We start from the raw sequence: 23,315 nt of genomic DNA on the forward strand, positions 1-23,315 counted from the left end.
TGAGAAGAGCTGAAGGTTGCTACTTCTGTCATAACCGCACCTGCGGTTGGTGGACCGCAGGTGAGAGACCGCAGAAGCGGTCCTTGCATCGCAGAAGCGGCCCAAGCAAGCCAGGCCAGGAACCGCAGAAGCTGCTCCCATCCGCAAATGCGGCCTCCAGACCGCAGAAGCAGTCCCAACCTTCTCTCCCCATTTCGCAAATGCGGTCATCTTCTCGGAGATGCGGAAATCGCTGAGGTAGTGAGTTCTTTTAAAAAATTGGGAGATGATCATTTTTCTTCCATTTTTCATTTGGTATGGGCGATTTTGGAGAGCTTCAAGAGGGGATTTTCTTCATCAACGATAAGGTAAGCTAACCCCACCTATATTGAGTTAAATATATCGATTTTGTGTGGATTTTCGCATGTAAATGGGTAGAAATTTGGAGGTTTGAGGAAAACCTAGAAAATTGATAATCTTGGATTTTGACTACGATTTTGGGTATGGAATTAAGAGAAAATCATATATTTGAGTTCGCGAGCTCATGGGTAAACCTTATCTTCGAAAAATTTCGGAATCCGGGCACGTGGGTCTAAGAGCAATTTTGTCAACTTTTCGATCGGAATTAGGAATTGTTATAAATTGGATTGTAATGAGTAGTTGAGCATATATTAATGGATTTGCATAATTATTAGCTAGTGTTGGAGCGTTGTGCATCAATTTGAGTCTTCGGAAGGGCGTGAAATGCCGGTTATGGATCTTCGGATCGAGGTGAGTCTCCTTTCTAACCTTGTAAGAGGGAATTGTCCCCATAGGTGAGTTAATTGGTTATGTGCTCCTATTTGTGGGGGTACGCACGAGGTAATGAGAGTCCGTGCATAGCTACTATTATGTTTAAGTTCGGGTAGTTTAGGACCCAAAAGCATGCTATATTTGGAATATCTGTAATCTTATTGACAGTTTGATTTGCTTAAATCACATGGAATTAGTAAATGAATTTCTAAAAAGATTAAACTTCATTTTCTTGAAATGTTAAAAGAGAATTGGCTTTTCCTTGAATAACTGTTCCTTGATGAATTCTTGATTGACTGATTGTTGTGTTTATTTATATTTGACCGCGTCGCATGTATGATTCGCGAGCGGGGTAATAGATGCATCTATAGTTTGTGCCGTTCGACCCTCGGCAGTGCACAGTTTAAATATTATTGGATCAGGTCGTACGACCTCGGCATAATTTGAGCATGTTTGTATTGCTTGCCTTGAGATTTAATATTGATATTTGCTCTCCCCGACTTGAGATAATTAAAAACTAATGGATTATGAATCCGGAAACCTTTAATATAAAAAGGAACTTTTACCTGTTCGTGACTTATTTGAAATTACTGTCATTCTTAATAAATCTATAATTATTCGCATTTATAATATATCATTATTGGACCACTAGTAAGTGTCGAAGTCGACCTCTCATCTCTACTTCTTCGAGATTAGATGGGATACTCACTGGTACACGTTGTTTTCGTACTCATACTACACTTCTATGCATTTTTGTTGCACAGTCACATGCATCTCTAGTGGCTTAGTGAGCGTAACAGCATGGTTGATGCGTAGACTTAGGTGAGCTGCATTTCCCGAGATGACCCGCAGCCAACAAGTCTCTTTCAGATTACTGTATTTATTTTCTATCTTATTTGTATTTCGGACAGCTGTTGTATTATATTGCTTCCTAGAAATAGCTCATGCACTTATGACACCGGGTTCTGGGAAAGTTATGGGGTATTTCGTATTGATTTCTTGACATGTATATTTAATTGAACTGAGTATCTTTTACTAGTAAAAATTGAAGTAAAATCAAATTTTTTCACAATTGTTTAAATAAGAATTTAATTAAGTATTTATGGTTGGCTTTCCTGACAGTGGTGTCCGGCACCATCACGACCCTTAGTGGATTTCAGGTCGTGACAACATGGTATCAGAGCACTAGGTTCCCTTAAGTTTCACAAGTCATGAGCAAGTCTAGTAGAGTCTCGCAGATCGGTACGGAGACGTCTGTACTTATCTTCGGGAAGCTACAGGCTGTTAGAAGTACTTCCCTTCTTGATTCCTCATCGTGCGATTTGATTCCTTGAGGCTTATGCCCTTGTTTACTTCCTACTCAATCTTACGCGACACGAACCGATGGTTATAAGTCGAGAATAGAAGGAGTGTAATGGTACCACGAATGTGGTGCGGGGGCGTTTCTCCCTGCAGGGTTGTTTGAGCTATTATCGTCGCCTTGTGGAAGGATATTCTGTCGTTTTAGCTCAGTAGCGGTACTTCTAAGAGCTCTGAGGCTAAGCACAAGATGCCATGATGCTATGAACGATTGTTCCGCAGTATTGACATGATGGTAGGATGCCTGCCTACGTGTCGGGCAAGTGAATGACTTGAAGGGAGGTTTACTCAGTGCACGATCTAGAGATTCAGTATTTTATTCTCGGCAGGGAAAGGAAATCAAACTAAGAACGTTCCAATTTGGGTTGATGGAGTAACGAGACTTGGTATTTGCGAGCGTGGTGGAGTTTTTCTTTCTATGATGAGGTGTCGTTGTCCTTATTAAATGTACTAGGTTCACCGGTGTTGTGAACTTCTACAATTCGCCCTTGGGGGTAGAATATTGTGAAATGGTATTGGAGAGACGACTGTTAGATATCGCGGGGTGCGGTGGTTCGGGATTAAATCGGTGTTCTTAATGTTGACGGCTCGAGAAAGATGATCTCCAGAAAGGTTTAAAATTAGTAGCGATTTGTGGGTTCAAGTGCTACGAAGATAGATTTTATTTAGGCAACAACTGAGCAGCAAAAGATAAGAAAGAACCTGTGGGAAGTGTCAGGCGGTGGTTAAAATTTCTAGAAGGCCAGGTATAAGAAGCGAAGGTCGAGTAGTTGATTAAAGGAGTGAGTTCCGCCAAAGTGGGAGAGTGGCAGAGTTGCGTATGGGTTTTGTGATAGGATGACAACACACCTTAAGGAAAAGTTTTGAATGATTTGGGATTTTAGCGGTCGATGGTTGGGTCTATAGATTTAATTTGAAGCATTGGGCCCTTATGTGGTGGAAGATTTGATATAACGGGAAAGAAATGCTTGAAATGAAGAAGGATACAACATAACTTTGAATTGGAAGGATGTTGCTGAACATTTAATTGATGTCCACGATGGGTAAATGAACTTGTGCAGCCAGAGGGTGAGCTCAGACTCAGGATGGGTTATTGATGTCATAGTGAATATACCTCGTGCAACAGCGTTGGAAGATGTCGGGAAGTGATTTCTACAGGTGGGTTATTCCCTGTGAGCAGGTTAGTGGTCGCGTGGTTGACGAGGCTTCTGCAAAGAATTCTCTGGGGTATACAGCAAAGAGATCAGTCATGCGAATGTGGTTGATGATTCATAGTATAAAAAGGGGGTTTTACAGAAAAAACCAAGAAGAATATTTACGGTCGATTGTGCATAGTTATGTCAAGATGAGATAAGAAATCCTGGTGAATTACAGAGTTGTGTAATAGTGGCTTCAAGCTAAGTGGGAGAGTCCCACCACCTATGATTGGGTTGTATGGTTAACTGCTTGCGCGATTTCTGGTTATTAGCATATTGATGACTTATTTCAGCTATGGGAAAAGGGCATAAGTGTTAATTTGGGCAAAAGAATTGTTAAAGGGGTGCTATGGTTGGCCTTATTGACTCATGCTTAGACTTGGGGAAGGATTCAGGAGTTATGCCTTGTATAAGTGCGGGTTTTAGGGGACGTGATTCTGCAGGGTGCTTCGTTGAGTGGGTATGCATGTGCTAGAAAAATCATGGAGTTGATTATATTCGGGGCCCAATCAAAGCGGGTGGCTCTCAACAACGATCCTAATAAATTCGAAGGGTAAAGTATGGTGCCTAATGATTTCGAGCCTATAGGTACAATTAAAAAATCAAGCTTTGTAGCAGCTTATGAGAAGGTGCCCAAAATGTTCTATGATGTTTTGACTTGCGGTGTAGCGTTTGGGAGGTATGAAATGGTTCGGGGAATTTGAGACAGCATGGTCTCGTGATTCAAGGTCACTCAGGATGAGTGCAGATAGAGTGTGTTATGTGTTGAATAGAGTTAGTATAATTTCTAAGGCAATCAAGGATAAATTGGAATGAAGATAAGTCGGTTAGCCATAGTTGAATTTGCATACTGCTGGTAGTGATCAGTTCCTTTAGCATGATCAAGTTATGCCTGTGATTTGTGGCGGTACGTGCGAGGCTTAACGGCCGTCGTAATTGATTTTATTTGGAAGTATTCAAGTATTATGTCCTTGTTATGTGTAGGCGGATCCCGGAAGGGTCGTGGTGGTTTAGACCACTACTTGAGGATTTGAATGTCCTACGGTTATGAGAATTCACTCGCGCGTAGCTATGGTCCTCTTGGAATGAGTTAAATAAAAATTTTCTATGTGATGAAGTGTTTACCCTAATAGTGGTTTAAGAGTTATGATGAAATTCTTGTACTATCGTATATTGGCTTGTTAGATGCAGTAAGTGGCATGGAATTTGAAGTGAGGATCAAGGCTGCAGTTCGGTGTTGACAAGGATGTCACGAGCTCGGGTGAGCAGGTAAGGAGTTTCGATGTTTAAATTAAGTTGGTATTGTCTTCAGCGTCACCTGAGATTGGTGTTTTGGGAAAAGGCTTTGCATCCTGGTTAAGGATCCTTGATCGCTTTTCAGCGTTAGTGCGGCCGGTGGTTTGGATATACAGACCTGTTATCTGTTATAGAAGGTTGTGGGAGCACGGGAAGGTTGTATAAGTGTGGCAGGTAGCCTCTTGATTGATTGAAGAGTTAAACCAAGTATGAAGATTGTAGTGATGTCGTTAAATTGAGAATTTGTGCCTGGAGGGCACTCAGTTTATTGGGTTATGGACTGTGGAGGATTACTCCGGTTATGGTGGTTGTCCTTGTGTGTTATGAGTAAGACGGGGGTGATTATGGACCTCTGAAAGGTTATTAGTCTAGTCCTGTGCGATCAGAATCAGCTTGAAGTCTGTGGATGGATTCAAATGTGAATATGGGCTCTATATTAGGCCAGATGTGTTCATTTCAGTAATGCGCTCCTTATGGGAGAGTAGTCATGGTGTTATTTCGTCGCCAGTTATTTCATGCAATGATATAATGCGCCGTGTGAGTTGTGAGACGACTTGGAGAATTGCTTATGCATTGAGGTTCCGCGTAGAGACAAGGTAATATGAGCAAAATGGCTCTTGAGATTCAGATCGTAGATCGCACCTCAGTTGTGCTTGAGTTTTGTAGCTTATAGCGCTATATGTCCCCTCAGGGAAGGTATTATGCACTTAGCGTGCTTGTGATCGATATTCGGTGTTTTGTTGTAACGAGCAATTTTGCTCGATGTGCACCTCCTTAGGTGAGTGTTATGTGTGGATCGGGTGGCACGCCACCATGGGCATGTTATTTGATCGAGTTGTGCGCCACAATAGTGTGATGTTGAATACAGTTTCAAACTTCGTCTTATGTGTGTTTGTTTCCCATTTTCTGAGGAAAGTTCATATTAGTTGCGCAAGTTGAGTAGTTCCTTCTAGGGTTCGTTTCCCTTTGTATCCCGTTCGAATTGGTGGCCTATTGACGCATTGAGGCAACATATGAGACTTTTGATCATGTCAGGGGTGGCTTATTGCCTGAGCAGTTCGTACTGGGTGAGACGAGATCATTGGATTTAGGATCGGTACAATCTGATTATATGAAGTATATTAAGGAGCTAAGACTAATATTTGGTTCAGAATGAGGTGATGGTTCTTATCGGGAGTATAGACCCAATGAATTGTTAATTCGGCAGTGGTTATGAATTTCTACACATCTCTTTCATCGTGGCGGTATTGTGAGCGTAGAGCAAGACCTGTGTATGTCAAGAGGTACAATGGGAGCATCAGAGTCATGGAATTTCAACTAAATTGATCAGAGAATGTTATTGTGGTCCTATAAGTAAAATGGTGCTAGGTGTGAATTCAACTAAGGTACGCAGTCATGTCTTAGTGTTGCGTGTAGTTATTGATATGGTGAGCGTACGTTGGAAATAGGTCTGGCATAGAATTCCAGATGTTGGAATTGGGCTCCAAGGCTTATTTGCTTGAATAAAAGGGGATATCTTCAAAATTGATCGAGCTAATGTGCTCAATTGGGTTGTAGTAGCACGGGTAAGTGCACGAGGTGTTAAACAGTGATTTCGGACAACTCAAGTGCAGTTCGTAGCACGTTTGAGGACGAACATATATTTAAGTGGGAGAGAATGTAACAACCCAACTGGTCATTTTGAGTTCTAGTGAGTCGTTCAACGGTTTGAGGCCATGAGCAGCTTCATTTCCGGTATTATGACTTGTGCGCATGGTCGCAATTGAATTCCAGGAAGTTCTGAGTTGATTTGGAAAGAGAATTCTCATTTCGGAAGCTTTAAGTTGAAAGAATTAGCTAAGATTGGATTTTTGAGTAAACAACCTCGGAATAGGGATTCGAAGGTTCCAACAAGTTCGTATGATGATTTCGGACTTGGGCGTATGTCCGGATCGGGTTTGGATTATCCCCAAGAGCGATTTGGCGCCTATTGTGGAAGTTAGCATTTTGGAAGAAATTTCATAAGTTTGGGTTGAATTGCATTTCGGTGTAATCGATGTCCGTTTGGGATTCCGAGTATGGGGGTAGCTCTGTATGGTGAGTCTGGAGTCGGGAGCGCGATTGAAAGTGAATTCAGAGGTCCGTGGGTCATTCTGTAGTCATTTGGCTAAAGATAGAAATTTGAAGATTTTTGAGAAGTTTGACCGTAAGTGGACTTTTTGATATCGGGGTCGGAATCTGATTCCGAAAGTTGGAGTAGGTCTGTAATGTCGAATATGACTTGCGTGCAAAATTTGAAGTCAATCGGACGTAATTTGATAGGTTTAAACATCGAAAGTAGAAGTTTGAGATTCTAAAGTTTATAAAGCTTGGATTGGAGGTCGATTCATGATTTTAGTGTTATTTGATATGATTTGAGGCCTCGAGCAAGTTCGTAATGTGTTTTGGGACTGGTAGGTATGATTAGTTGGGGTCCCGAGGGCCTTGGGTGGATTCTGAGTGGTTAACGGATCGAAAATGGAATTTTTAAGAAGAGCTGAAGGTTGCTGCTTCTGTCATAACCGCACTAGCGGTTGGTGGACCGCAGGTGCAAGAACGTAGAAGCGGTCCTTGCATCGCAGAAGCGGCCCAAGCAGCCAGGCCAGGAACCGCAGAAGCGTCTCCCAAACCGCAGATGCGGCTCCGTAAATGCGGCCTCCAGACCGCAGAAGCGGTCCCGGCCTTCTCTCCCCATTTCGCATATGCGATCATCTTCTCGCATATGCGAAAATCGCTGAGGCAGTGAGTTCTTTTAAAACATCAGGAGATGGTCATTTTTCTTCCATTTTTCATTTGGTATGGGCGATTTTGGAGAGCTTCAAGAGAGGATTTTCTTCATCAACAATAAAGTAAGATAACGCCACCTATATTGAGTTAAATATATCGATTTTGTGTGGATTTTAACATGTAAATGGGTAGAAATTTGGAGGTTTGGGGAAAACCTAGAAAATTGATAATCTTGGATTCTGACCACGATTTTAGGTATGGAATTAAGAGAAAATCATATATTTGAGTTCATGAGCTCATGGGTAAACCTTATCTCCGAAAAAATTCGGAATCAGGGCACGTAAGCCTGAGGGCAATTTTGTCAACTTTTCGATCGGGGTTAGGAATTGTTATAAATTGGATTGTAATGAGTATTTGAGCATACATTAATGGATTTGCATAATTATTGGCTAGTGTTGGAGCGTTGTGCATCAATTTGAGTCTTCAGAAGGGCGTGGAATGCCGGTTATGGATCTTCGGAGCGAGGCGAGTCTTCTTTCTAACCTTGTAAGAAGGAATTGTCCACATAGGTGAGTTAATTGATTATGTGCTCCTATTTGTGGGGGATACATACGCACGATGTGAGGAGAGTCCGTGCGTAGCTACAATTATGTTTAAGTCTGGGTAGTTTAGAACCCAAAAGCATGCTATATTTGGAATATCTGTAATCTTATTGACAGTTTGATTTGTTTAAATCACATCGAATTAGTAAATGAATTTCTATAAAGATTAAACTTCATTTTCTTGAATTGTTAAAAGAGAATTGGGTTTTCCTTGGATAATTGTTCCTTGATGAATTCTCGAATGACTGAATGTTGTGTCTATTTATATTTGACTGCATCGCATGTATGATTCGCGAGCGGGGTAATAGATGCATCTATGGTTAGTACCGTTCGACCCTCGGCAATGCACAGTTTAAATATTATTGGATCGGGTCGTACGACCTCGGCATAATTTGCGCATGCTTGTATTGCTTGCCTTGAGATTTATTGATATTGATATTTGCTCTCCCCGACTTGAGATAATTGAAAACTAATGGATTATGAATCCGGAGACCTTTAATATAAAAAGAAACTTTTACCTATTCGTGACTTATTTAAAATTACTGTCATTCTTAATAAATCCATGATTATTCGCATTTATAATATATCATTATTGGACCACTAGTAAGTGTTGAAGTTGACCTCTCGTCTCCACTTCTTCGAGATTAGACGAGATACTCATTGGGTACACGTTGTTTTCATACTCATACTAGACTTCTGTGCATTTTTGTTGCACAAGCACATGCATCTCTAGTGGCCTAGTGAGTGTAGCAGCATGGTTGATACGGAAACTTAGGTGAGCTGCATTTCCCGAGACGACCCGCATCCAGTAAGTCTCTTTCAGATTACTATATTTATTTTCTGTCCAATTTGTATTTCGGACAGCTATCTTATTATATAACTTCCTAGAAATAGCTCATGCACTTGTGACACCGGGTTCTGGAAAAGTTATGGGGTATTTCATATTGACTTCTTAACATGTATATTTAATTGAACTGAGTATCTTTTACTAGTAAAAATTGAAGTAAAATCAAAGTTTTTCAAAATTGTTTAAATGAGAATTTAATTAAGTATTTATGTTTGGCTTGCCTGACAGTGGTATCCGGCGCCATCACGATCCTTAGTGGATTTCGGGTCGTGACAATATTGCAGTAACTTAATATATTTACTTGGTGCTTCTCCGTTTCAAGTCTTAAAATCTTGAATTACTTAATTCATTAAGACTTACGGTGCATCAAATAAATATATTAATATTTTGAGTAATCATTTATGAAGGTCACAAAAATACTCAAAACTATCTCTTACCAGTATGTTCATTTAACCATACAAATCAGAAGAGACTCATTCTAACTTATCACTAGCTTTATTTCCTTTTGAAGAGAAACAACCTTTAGTCAAATTTCCTTCTAAAGAGGATATACAAGTTGATAGTGTCTCTACTTTCAATGAACCTTAAGGTCCATCCTTGACCAACTTGAAATCCTATCCAGATTAATATGACTTAGACGAAAGTGCACATATAAGTTTTTACTCAATTTTGAAGAACATATTCTCTTATGAGGTAGACTAATATTATTCTGTTCAGGAGAGGCATTAATATACAATAACAAGGTCATGCATTCATGTATCACAAGAGTTAAAATGTTTATCAAGCTCAATAACTCAAGAGTTATTCGAAAAATAAAACAAATATCCATCTCTTATTTTGCCCAGAAACCGAAATTAAATTCCTTCTAACAAAAAGTACATATATTGCATCCTTTAAATTAATGTCTTATCACTAAAAAAAATTTTAACAAGTAATACGACAAATTGCATAAAGTCCTCATAGATTTGAGATAAAAACATTAAATAAATCATAATAAGTCAAAACACTGAATATTAAAATTCAGACTGCATTCAATATTTATATATATACATGCATCTCGAATAATAAATTTTGATGGAAAAAGAATCATTCATGCAAAGTATATTATATAATGTAAGAATTATACAATCCAAAAATAAATAGAACCACCTGAGATGGAGAGTATAATATTACTTTTAGTCAATTGTATATAACCTTTTAGTACAAAAATTGTAAACACACTACACCTATATGTCATGCATCTTGAATATAAATTTCGATGAAAAAAGAACTACTCATGCAACTAACATATGTAATGCCAGATTATTCACTCCAATAATTAAAGCAAATCCAATCAGATGGATAGTATACTGTTAATTTAAGTCAAGTGAACATCATAATTAATAGCTCTAGTTCCATTGATCCAACATGTATACTCAGATGGAGAGTAAGTACACGATATCAATTACTAGTATTTCACATAGTGAGCGTACAATAAATTTATCCGATATAGAGAAAGACCTAAAGTCAACACGTAAATTTATTACTCACTTGAAATTAATAGTGGAAGACCATAGAAATATATTTCTATCACCACTTAATCATGATTATATTTGAGTTACAAAATTGATTCAACCCTTTAAACTCAGATAGAGAGTTAACACAGGTTATCAATAACTAGTAACTACATCCAGTGAATTCATAATAAATTTATCCGATCTGGAGGAAGACCTAATGTCAACGCGTAAATTTATTATTTCACAATAAATAAAAAAATGGAGACTATTGGAGTTAATTCCTATCACCATTTTTTCACAACCATGAACTTTTCTCTGAGGATTAAGTTTCATAATTGAAAAGAATGCTTAGTACCAAATTTAAATAGTCTTAAAATGCTAAAATTAATGTTTTTTACTACATAGCAGTGAGTATTGTTCATTGGTCTATTTCCGATAAACCTACCAAATTTTAGATCAATCAGAGATCGTTAAAATCACAATTTCCAAAAATTGCAATCAAATTTGAAAAATTACCATTTTAAGCATTTTTTAAAGAATTTAAAATATGACCTACATTCTTATCATATATCAATTCTTGTCAAATCAGCATGTGTTATTATGTTACATATTAGACATAAATAAAATGATAGAAATAATTACTTTTCTTATGTAAATCACATTTTAATCCGTCAAACCTCCAAAAAACTCATCTAAACGATCTCGAATCGTCAAAATACGTTGTGATACATTGCATAGCAGTGATTTCTTCTTAACTGGTCGTTTCCGATGATCCTACCGAATTTCAGGTCATCCGGAGATCGTGAAACTTACGATCGCCAAAAACTTGACCAAATTAGAATAAATTATTTTTGGCATAGTTAGGATTAAATCCATGTGACTTGCATTCTTGATATATATCATATCAAGTTAAATCATCATGTTTCAGATTTAACACAAATATAGCCGATATATAAAGAATAATTTTTCATATTTATAACAAATTCAATTTAATAAACTGCTTGAAAAACCATCTAAACAATCTAAAAAGCCGACAAACAACATGATTCACTGCATAGTAGTGAGTTTTTTTCACTAGATCGTTTTCGATGAACCTAACAAGTTTCAGGTCAATCGGAGTCCGTCAAATTCATGACCACCAGCCTGTAACCAAACTCGAAGAACAACCGTTTTAAGTAGTTTCATGAATTAAAATAAATATGATATTGATTTCCATTCTCCTTATAATTATACTATAAGCTCAAGGCATATATTATGTTCTTCCTATTCCTAGGATACATAATATCTCCTTTTGCAATAAATTATCCTTTTATTAAATACACAAGAACCTAAGATATTATATTTTTTCCTGTTCGGCGAAAAAACTTAATATCTCCTCTCATGGGTGGAGTTGGTATCACTAGTACCCAAAGATAAAACTCTTTTTCTAGTTAAGAACCTCCATCACTAATGTAGATTTATCAAGGATAATTTCACATGGTACATTAAGCAGATTTTAATGACTCAAATAAATAGACCATTTTGTGGATCCTACTTATTAATCATAATGCTCAATCCATGAATAGACACAATTTACATGTACAAATTTATTAAGAATTTTTCATGAGTTCTAATAAACAAACCACTTTAGTGGTAACTATTTATTACTCACAAAATTCTCAATTTACGAGTGAAGATACATGTAGTTCATAAATTATTTTATGACAGATTATGGACCACAACTTAAAAGTCATGCCAGTAATATAAAACTCATAAAATACCGTCATATTTCACTTAATTATAACCTCCAACCATAGAACAAAATATTTCATCGAAAATCCCAGACTAGTAATCACGCAAGGCATGAAAACATAAACTAAAATTTGAGATTTTTTGTATGCACAAATATGCCAAATGCTCCAATCATTAGTCATCCAGGATATCAAACAGATGATTTCACTTTCTTACAAAATAATTATATCAATTATACCTTGTAAGACTTAGTCAATAAAATCCTACAGCTCTATTATTGAATTTAATACAACAACACGTCTATTTACTAATAGCCAATGTGTAAACCTATTAAATCACCAGTATTTAATCATGGAAACTATGGGGAGTCACCTCCATCACCAATGAATTAAAAACGAATTAAAATTATTAAGAAATAATTTTCAAAAAATAGAAAAACGTCCAAAACACAGTCTAAACGGCCTCACAACGCCGAAAAACATCATGAGTCACTGCTTTTGCAGTGAGTTTTTCTCACCACATCGTTTTCGATAGACCTACCAAATTGCAGCTCAATCGGAGTCCGTCAACTTGGCTGACCTCCGAAAATACCGGCAATTCGATCAAAAACAAGTTTTGCGTTTTTCTAGGGTCACCAAAAAGCTATCCAGATCATCCCAATAAAATATCAATAAAAATAGATATCTCATGATTATAAGAATAATTAAAAAAAATTTGCACAGTTAATACACGAAACAATAGTGCAATTTTTCAGAAAATCACATATACATGTAATTCAAAAACACACATAAATACGATATCCTTGTTTCATGAAAAACTTAGTTATCTAATTAGATATGAGTGGGCTCTGATACCAATTGATGGATTATTATAAGCAGCGAAAGCAATCCCAGTATCAAAATCACATGTAATCTAGACAACTAGCATAAACGGGATTTCATGGGTTACCTCTTGAAGCGTGAATAAATCTCCTCTATCACGTGAGCTTTAAATTCCAGAACAACTCAATGAATTCTCCACCACCCGTACGATCACGATCTCCGAACGCTCCACGGTCTTCTATTGTGTTACCCAAATAATACTCGGAAATAGCAATTTCGTGTGGGCGTAATTTATTAAGGAAAGGAGGCTGAAATTCGGCCACCATATGCTCCTTCCGCTAGGTGGAAAACCATATGTATTTATAGCACAAGTTTTAAGGGTTAAAACCCTTTTCCAAAACCTGTTGGGTTTTATTTTCCACTAGAAAAAAAGATTGTGATGACCCAAAAGGTCATCATTTATTTTTAAAAAATAAATTCTGCGTTTCGTGGCCTTAAAGACCTCTTTCGACATCACCCCAATCTGCGGGCACAGTCCGGGCGCGTAGATGGAAAGTCATTTTGTGAAAATCTATGAAAAATGATAAATTTTGACTTTAAAATGGATTTAAGTTGACTTCGGTTAACATTTTGGGTAAACGGATCCAGATCCATGATTTGAAGGTCCCAAAGGGTCCGTGAAAAAATAAGGGACTTGGGCGTATGCCCGGAATCGAATTCTGAGGTCCCAAGTCCGAGAAATGAATTTTTAAAGAAAATTGTTTTCTTGCATTTTTTATGAGTTTTGGAAATGAAATGCATTTAGAATTTGATGGTATCAGGCCCGTATTCTGGTTTCGGAGCCTGATATAGGTCTTATATGAGAAATAAGATGACTCATCGCGAACGCGATAAAGGCCTGTCCAGTGATTTTAAAACAGAAGCAAAACGGGACTTAACCAAAATTTCATAACTTCTTCTTCCAAACTCCAAATTGGGCGATTTTTGAAAGGGAATTTCACTACAAATCCATAGGTATGTAATTTTAGACCCATTAGATTTCTAGTCTTAAATCATGTTCTTAAAGGTAAAATATTAGGGATTTGGGTAGAGTTACGGTTTTTTGGTATAGTTGGGATTTAGACCTCGTTTTGGGGTCGAATTTTGGAACTAATTATATATTCGGGTCCATCTCGCCCTTTTCTTCCTGTGAACTCTTCATTTACAACATGAGGCCCATCTCGCGGACCCTGCTTGTATGAGTTGGGAACCTTGTGAGGAATCTTTGAGGGGTAATATTAGGCATCATGAGCTTTGAGTGGGTGTTCATTGTTGGGGATGGTGGATAAGATCAGAGGACAATTTTTGGGAAAGGTAATTGGAAGATGAGTGATGGAGCTACTAGAGTGGTTGGGAAAGCCATGATAAGCAGGTGGATCTGGAAAGTATGGGGGATCATCTGGCACTGTGACCGGTGTTTGGGTAAGAATAGTATTTAGGAAGCTAGGTGGTGGCGGGGGTGGTGCCTTCCCAGTCATCCAAGCCTGATACATGTCCGCCATGTGTTGTCTTAACATCTTTACCTCTTCAACCAACCCATTTTCCTGTTCAACCAATTGCTTCCGGGCACCGGTATCAACCAACTCAGTTTTGTTGTTGTCTGCCATTACCTTTTGACCTTATGTTGTAGAGAAGAGTTACTACTTTGAGAACCACAAACCAACCACCTTTCTGCTATGAAGATATCAAAAGGAACAAAATGGGGTCATCCCGTTAACGTTAGGGCATTTAACAGCAAAAATATCATATTGTGTGCAATGCACCTAGCAACAATTAATGGTTCTAGAATGACTTCGAGGGTACAACGGTCAGTTGGCATCATCCCAATTTGTTCATTTCAATCCTTTCTTTCGTTGCTTTTCTAGCACCTCTTGGCTTGCCCATTTTCCTTCATTTCTCTTTTTTTTAATCATCACTCTTTTCTTTCTCTCATATCTCGCATCCCACAATTTCAGTTTTTTTTTGTTTCCTTCTTTTTTTCCTTTTTTTCTTTTTCTTGCAATAATAAAAAAATGATTCGATCGAACCCTATGTAGGTTGCCTACGTATCATGACCCCGCATGAATCAGATCTTTGCGTATTCTGGAAGACCGAGAGTAACACACATAAACTGACATTTTCTTTTTCATTTCTTCTTCTTCCTTTTTTCTTTTTACCTTAGTGACTAATCCGATGAGAAAAGAGAAATAAAAGAGGCAAATCTTTTTTTTTTGAATTTTCTAGACTGAATGCTCTATAACCTATTCTAAACTCAAGCTTAATGAGCATTTTTTTTAAACAAATGCTCTATTAAAGAAAATCCTAGAAGAGAAACCCCTCCCCCCCCCCCCTTTTTTATTCATCTTTTTATGAAGAAAATCTAAAGAACAAACCACAGAAAAGTATTTGAATTTTCATTTGATATCCTGATGCAAGATTTCGAAACAAGCAATAAACAAAATAAAACAAAATATTTTTGGATTTTAATTTTGATTGCCTAAAGGAAAAATTCTAATGATAGACAAAAGACAAAGTATGTTTTTTTTTTATGTACAATATCCTAAAGTTCTAATGAAAATAAAAGAAATTGTTTTTCCATTTTTCACTAATTTCCCAAAGAAACGCCTCAAAGACAATCTTTTTGGATTTTAGAATTAATATCTTAAAGAAAACTTTTAAAGAGGTACTAAAAGAAAATTCTCTTTTTTTTTGAATTTTGGTCCCAATATAGTAAAGGAAATATAAAACAATTTTTATTTTGATATTAATTGCCTAAAGTAAAAACAATCTCAAAGGATTTTTTTTTATTTCTAGAATTAGTGTTCTAAAGAAAACTTATAACGAAAATATAAAAACGCATAATTCCCTTTTTTTTTTGGATTTTTGACTTGTAACACATTTCCAAATGCAAAATAAGAAATGCAATAACAAAAGACTATGCAAACTTAACTAGACAATACAAACTCTAACATCACCTAAAAGACTAAATACTACTATACAGGACTAGAAAATAAAACAAAAACAATTGACTCAAAAACATAAAATAGCTGCTCAAGCAGCTCTTGAATGCAGTGATCCTGGGGTATCGTCCCGGAGTGTATGTCATGCTCAAACTCCAGTAAGTAGACCCACACCTGTATGAGAAAACTTTAACCAACACTATGTGAAATAATAACACTCCCTATTATATACATGCAAGACGTAATTGGGGATATTTTTGCAAAATGACTTATTTGGCCAAAAAGTGATTAATAAGTGCAAAATTTAACTAAGACCCCGCAAAGCCAAGGACCTAAGACTTACTAGGAAGACCGGACCCTATGTGGGTTGCCTACATATCACGGCCCGAAAGACGAGAATCAGGTATGCATAGTTCGGGCAAATTGGATACAGGCGAGAAATAAAAATAACAACTAATTTAGAGAAAATATTTTTTTTTCTTTTTTTCTTTCTTGTTTTTTGAAAAATGATGAAACATGTAAACTCTTCTTTTTTTATTTTCTTTTTTTTCCCACCTTTTTTTTGATTTTTGATTTTTGAAAAATGATGAAAAAGTACAAAAATCCTTTGAATTTTTCAAGCTCTCTTTTTTTCTTAACAAAATGTAACAGAAAACATAATTAGGCCACAGTCGCTTTATCTTCACACTTCACCCTCTCTTTTTCTCTTTTTTTCTTCTTTCTTTTTTTCATTGTTTTTTTTCATTTCTTCATTTACCCTCAGCTATCATTGGTCTGCCAAATGACCCTTTTACCCTTGAATAAATGCAACATGTAGCACATAAGATGCATCATATGGTCTTTTATTTTTTGGGGTATACCTGTCCCAGACGGACCCAACCCCTGTGTTGAGTCCCCAAAGTTGAATGCACATGATGCAAACAAACGTTCCTACAAGGGATCCGGCATAAGGCTGAGTTATTCTAGGTTCAAAACCTGGGTATTTGTTCTAGACTGTGTACCCGAGCGGACAACTCGAGCCGAGGAGGGGGCTACGTACAGGGAACCAAAAGGCCATCCGGCTTAGTAACTTGTCCGAGCCTCTTTCTTATTTCAAGGTATGACACTAACAGAATAGGGAGTCTCGACTAGCGAGCACATCCCCGAAGATGAGAAGAGAAGGGTTTCGTAGCAGTTTATATACAATTCAGATAATATCAAAATGGAAAAAGCACATTTAGCACATTAGGCCCAAACATGTAATAAAATCAGATAACAGATAAAGCCAAATACAACAATTCATCTAAGCTCGAATTCTGAACCCTGGACCAGAGATTCTAGGTTCGATCCCCAGCAGAGTCGCCAGAGCTGTCATACCTCCTTTTTACCTACACCCTGAGAGGGTGGTATATAAGGGAGTTTATCCACTTGAAGTGACAATCAAAACAGGATTATTTTAATAAAATTCAGAGGCGCCACTTGGGATAGTTCATGGTGTCCCAAGTCACCGGTTAAATCCCGAATCGAGGAGAGATTGACTATGTTTTACAGTCCGCGAGCATAGAAATTCGGGTAAGGAATTCTGTTAACCCGGGAGAAGGTGTTAGGCATTCCCAAGTTCCGTGGTTCTAGCACGGTCGCTCAACTATTATATCCGGCTTAATTATCTAATCTTAAGCAATTATGAACCGATGTGCAAATTTTTATTTTTAACCACTTTTAATTAATTTGTGAAGAAGATTGAACGTCATTTAAAACGTGCCTTTGGATCGCACCACTTGAAATGCACCCGCAATCCTAAATACATTTTAGTCAACGTTTTAAGATTTTGATTTTGGTCACATGAAATGCACACCCGAGTCCCTTAAATGTAATTTGACGTAGTTCAGCAATCCAATTTCTATACCGTAACGAAATCATGTTCAACTATAACTAATTCGAGTAAACATACGAGAAAATAACTAAGCAGGCAAATTCGAAACTACAACGAAACTGTGACTATCCAACTAGAGGCAAAGATCAATCTGTGTTGCTTGCTACAAAGAAAACCGAGAAGCAGAAAAAGCCTTCAAGCTTGCTAAATGAATCTGCAATGAATAAGGAATTCCACCACATGGCCAAGGCCGTTTCTAACAGGTTGCAGACAACTATTTGTGATGCCATATTCTCTCATTAAGTACCAAAGTTTTGCCTTCCGATTTTATGTTTTAATCTTTCTTTTCAAAAAGAATTGTCGGGAAGCCTTGCTTTTGGATTAAATAGACTTTATGATCATTTAGAAAGATTCACTCAATTTGTGACAGCCCTATTTTATTAGCTAATTTTGACACTACAAGGCTACCATTAATTGTGAAATCACATATTCAACAGAACTTTAACAATAAAGTAGTGATGAAAATCCGAAGTTAAAGGAAAATTCAACGTAATAATCAGAGTAATGTCCCAACACAGAAAACTAATAAACAAAAATCATCTGAATCATACAAATTAAATCAAATATGAAACGATCCAAAAGATTAGCGAGAAGAACAATATCGGAAAGGAAAATAAACCTTTATTGTGGCGTATTTTCCTCCATGAACAGTGAAACAAGATCTCAGAAACAGCAAATCAAAACAAATGAATTACTAATCCGAACCTTGACGAAGCCAACCTGGAACTCAGACTCTAACCTCGAGCAGTAGTAGGGTTCGAATCGGAAACGACGTCAAACAATCTCGATCGGCGACGAATGAGAACCTCGAACAGAAAAATAGAATACTTCGCCGGAGCCTCAACGAAACTCGACCAAACCTCTTCGATCTCGGCTACGACGGACACCTCGACTTGATTTCTTGGACTTTGGACTGGAATGCTCGACTTTAAAACAAGGTCGAGAAGCTCGCCTCCATGAATTCCGATATGAGAAGGAAAATCACAGGTTGAGGGCTGGTTGTCGATGGAGTGTAGAAGTAGAAGGGTTTCTTTCTTTCGTGTTCTCTTTTGGGTAAACAGGAACGAGGGTTAGATGAAGGGGTCGTTCTTGTATTGCTGTTGCTGAAGAAAATGAACAGGCGAGGGGGGGTCGGAGAAGACGATCCGAGGGAGGGAGGGGTCCTGTATTTGCTGCGCAGCTTTTGTGTGTATGCCCCTTCCTCTTTTTTAAGGCTTACTTTATAGGTAGAGTCTAGGTTTAGGTGTATTTTTGTGTATTTTTCCCATTAGTCCCTAGGTCTTTTTTATTTGTTTTTGCTCCAAAGAAGAGTCTAGAAGGGTCCCTAAGCTTAATGGATTAATCCAAATTAGGCCAAGAACTGGGCTCTAAAACTCTTAAAATTGTGATCCAACACCTTAATTGACTCCTTTTAAAATAAAATAAAAATACTACACAATCCAAAGCTCTAATTAATTAAACTAAACATGAAACTATTTTTGTGTTTTCGAAATTATATAAAGATAAAAATAAGGTACCATTTTTATATATTTTTAAAAATTTTTTTTAATGAAAAATACATAAACTAAAAATATTTTTGTGATTTTCATTTTTCTTGTAATAAAATAAAGTAAAGGAGTAAAAAATAGTTGAAATAGCTATATTATGCCTAAATTAAATATTTTACCTAAAATATAAAAAAACTTGGGGAGGGTCAAAAATAACTTGTCTACAACTGCCCCTCTTTGACTGGAAACGCAAAGAGTTTTCAGACAAAGTATGACTAGACAGGTTTTTTGACCCGACCCTTATTTGGAGGGACTAAAATGAAGAAAAGGGGGAATGTGACCGAGCCCTGGTATCTGAGCTGCCTACATATCCTTGGCTATAAAGGAATAAGGTCACGTGTAGTTCAGAGGTGAGTGAGATGATGGAGTATGCCGAGGTGGAGAGCCGGTCGAGGTGCCGTTTCGCCGAGGTTCCGGTCCGCGGTCTTGATGTTACATAAAAAATCAAAACATGAAAAAGACTAGCTAAACCTATCAACTACGAGTTACAAGATTCCTATTTATAAGTCTTCTGAAGCTTGATCTTGACTCTTGAATGGTTCTTCATGTAGACTTTAGATTTGAACCTTGGCGCTTGTTAGCTGCATGTGCTAGCTCGTTCTTCTACAACTTTTGGATCAAGACCGGACATGTAGTGTTTGTGACTTCCACCATGTCTTAAGCAGTTCACATCTTCCATCAACTTCTGCATTTGGATTCACTTCTTGCCTTTCTCTCTTTTTTTCTTTATTGTGACTAACTTTTGTTGATCGCCTCAGACTGTTGACTCCCATTCTTGCCGCGAGCTTCTTTGGTTGCTGACTTGAATTGCAATCTGAGATACTTTTCCTTTTCTTCAGGTGGACGCCTGATTGTTGAACTCGAACTGTATTCCCTTGCTCTCCAGGTAGGCTCCTGACTGCTGAACTTGAATGTATTCCCTTGCTCTCCAGGTGGACGCCTGATTGCATGAACTTGAATTGTATTCCCTTGCTCTCCAAGTGGGCGCCTGACTTCAACAAAATAGACAAAACAAAGAATTTTTTTCTGCCCCAGTTTGGGTATCTGGACACATATATAAATGTAAAATGAACCACATTACCAAATATCAATAAGAACTTGAAAGCTAAAACTTGAGTTATACTCCCTTTTTCTCCAGGTGGGCTCCTAATTGCTGACATGAAATGTATTCCCTGCTCTTCAGATGGGCTCCTGACTGCTGACTTGAAATGTATTCCCTGCTCTCCAGGCGGGCTCCTGACTACTGAACTCGAATGTATTCCTTGCTCTCCAGGCGGGCTCCTGACTGTTAACTTGAAATGTATTCCCTGCTCTCCATGTGGGATCCTGACTTCAATAAAATAGACAAAAACAGAGAAAATTTTTCTGCCCCAGTTTGGGTATCTGGGAACATATGTAAGTGTAAAACGAATCACGTTACCAAATATCGATAAGAACTTGAAAGCTAAAACTTGAATTGTACTCCTTTGTTCTCCAGGTGGGCTCCTGATTGCTGACTTGAAATGTATTCCCTGCTCTCCAGGCGGGCTCCTGACTGCTGACTTGAAATGTATTCCCTACTCTCTAGGCGGGCTCCTGACTGCTAAATTTGAATGTATTCCCTTCTCTCCAGGCGGGCTCCTGACTGCTGACTTGAAATGTATTCCCTGCTCTCCAGGCGGGCTCCTGACTTCAACAAAATAGACAAAAACAGAGAAAAATTTTCTGCCCCAGTTTGGTGGTTGGGCACAGATGTGAGTGTAAAACTAAATCATCATACCAAATATTACTAAGAATTTAAAATCTAGGTCCCATTATCCAGGAGGTCCTGACAATTCTTACCTAAACGACAATTTTAAATCTAAGTTATATCTTCTAAAGGTGTGACTTCCGCTAAATCTTGTTATCTAAGAGGGTCTTAAAGATACATCTCATTATCCAGGGGGGTCCTGAAAACTCCTAATTACATCCTATCTTAAACATGCAAACTTTGAAACCAACTTATATTCCTTGGGGTACATTTATGCTACTTATGATTGTTTCGATTTTTAAACTAGGTCACACTTTTCAGGAGGGTCCTGAAAACTCCTAATTGTATCATATCTTAAACATGCAAACTTTGAAACCAACTTATATTCCTTTGTAGTACATTTATGCTGGATTATGCTACTCATGGTTGTTTTGAATTTTAAACTAGGCCACATTTTTCAGGAGGGTCCTAAAAATCAAAATCAAACCTGTTTGGTGCCTGCCTTTCTCCACGAAGGGTTTCTCCGGAACAACCGAAATTTCCTGCGCTGTTTCAATCAAAGAAAAATCTTGTTAGTTTAAAATATGGTGGTTGGTTTGTGGCCTTGACTTTGAGGGCGATTTCTCCTTCACTTCCCATGATAACTGATTTCCACTCGAGGACCTTGCTTGTTTATGGACTAACCACTTTCTCTGTCGTCCTTATCACAAAAAATACCCCTTCTCCGTTCAGTCGCAATTCCCTCTATCTTTTGTATTGCTCATGAACTGACATTTACCAACCTTTGTGTTTCACCAAAAATATCTTTGATCCGTCCACCTAACACCCTCCATCTGTTGCATCATGCTCTTGTGCTGACATGTACCGAACCTTTGTGTTTCTCATGAATCCCAAAGCACGTCAATTACCATCCACTCAGTATGCATTCTATTCTTTCCTGATTTAAATCACTAGCCTTGGCCTTGAGGTCTATTTCTCCCGCAATTGAAATATACCAAACCTTTGTATTTCTCATGGACCCCAAAGCATGTTGATTATTACCAGCTCAATGCGCTTGTTGTTCTTTTCTGACTTATGACATTTTGATGTGTTAGTCAGGCCCCGTTTTGTGCAATTGGACAGCTGGTGGCTAATTTTTAAGTCATTTCTCACTTGTTCTAACCACACAAACTCAGGAAGACGAAGTGAACAAGACAAAAGAACAGAGGGAAGGACAATGGAAAAAGATGATTCCTAACGATAAAACTACAAAGTAGAAACCTATCAGTTGTGGATACCAACTCTAATGACCATGACATGCACCTGTGGCCTATTATGTCAAGTAAGCCTGATGTTCGACTCTTGTTGTACCTTTAAACCGTGAAACTGGGCTTCAATGCTCCGATTATCCAATCTGATTCACAATCCTTATTCGACTTGTAGCGCCCGAAGAGTTTTCACCATCAAGCCTCTCTCATTTGTTCTTTCTCTCAACTTACCGTCGCCTCAAGGTGCCCGTGAAGGTTTTCACCAATACGACTCTCTCATTTTTTATTTCTCTCACCTTTCCATCGCCTTACGGTGCCCGTGAGGGTTTTCACCAATAATACTCTCTCATTTTTAACATTTCCCTGCTTGGACCAAAGTGTTGCCCCTGATATGCATTACCTCTCATTGTTTGACCTGACATTTCTCGAAGACTGATCGGAAGGTCTTTCTTTGGACCGTAATGTGGGCTTTTGGATAGGGTTAGAAAGAAAGGATATCAAAGGCTCAAAACAATTCACATGAGTTCAAAATTACAACTTTCAGAATCAGATTTCTTACAACAACCACAGCTTCTGCCCTAGTTTCTTGCTTGGGGACTTTTGAATTTTTATTTTGTTGGGACCGAACCGTGAGGCTACCTACGTATCCTTAAAAGGAATCAGGTCGAACGTAGTTCATGTTATAGGAATTACTTTGTTTGTTATGATTTTTCTTTTCTTTTTCTTTTCTCTTCTTTCCTTCTTTTCCTTTTTGTTGTTGTTTTTCTTCTCTCTTTTTTCTTTTTTTTTCTTCTTTTTCTCTTTCTTGCTTTTTTTTCTTTTTTCTTTTGTCCTTCTTCTTCTTTTTCTTCTCTCTTTTCATTCTTTTTCTTTTCTCTTTTTCCTCTACTCATCTTTCACGCTTGCGTTTCTGATATTTGCTACTGATTCCGAAAAAGGGTATGAAAGAAAATAAATAAGGCTCAAAGGGGTAACAAAGGATAAAGTGTTTAGATAGCAGAACAAAATGCCTTCGTCATTCCAATCTCCAAAACATGC

The 23,315-nt window shown here is 37.7% G+C and overlaps 1 protein-coding gene across 1 annotated transcript in view; it reads left to right on the forward strand.

Annotated features, from left to right (window-relative positions):
* The window catches only part of LOC107775719 (glutamine synthetase cytosolic isozyme 1-2-like), a 107,866-nt gene that overhangs the window by 17,007 nt on the left and 67,544 nt on the right, over positions 1–23,315 (forward strand). The window contains exon 7 of the mRNA XM_075232429.1: positions 10,317–10,329. Coding sequence (XP_075088530.1) covers positions 10,317–10,329 — 13 coding nt within the window. The remainder of the gene's footprint in view (positions 1–10,316; positions 10,330–23,315) is intronic.

Source organism: Nicotiana tabacum, chromosome 16 (assembly GCF_000715075.1).
Source record: "Nicotiana tabacum cultivar K326 chromosome 16, ASM71507v2, whole genome shotgun sequence".
Taxonomy (NCBI): Eukaryota; Viridiplantae; Streptophyta; class Magnoliopsida; order Solanales; family Solanaceae; genus Nicotiana; species Nicotiana tabacum.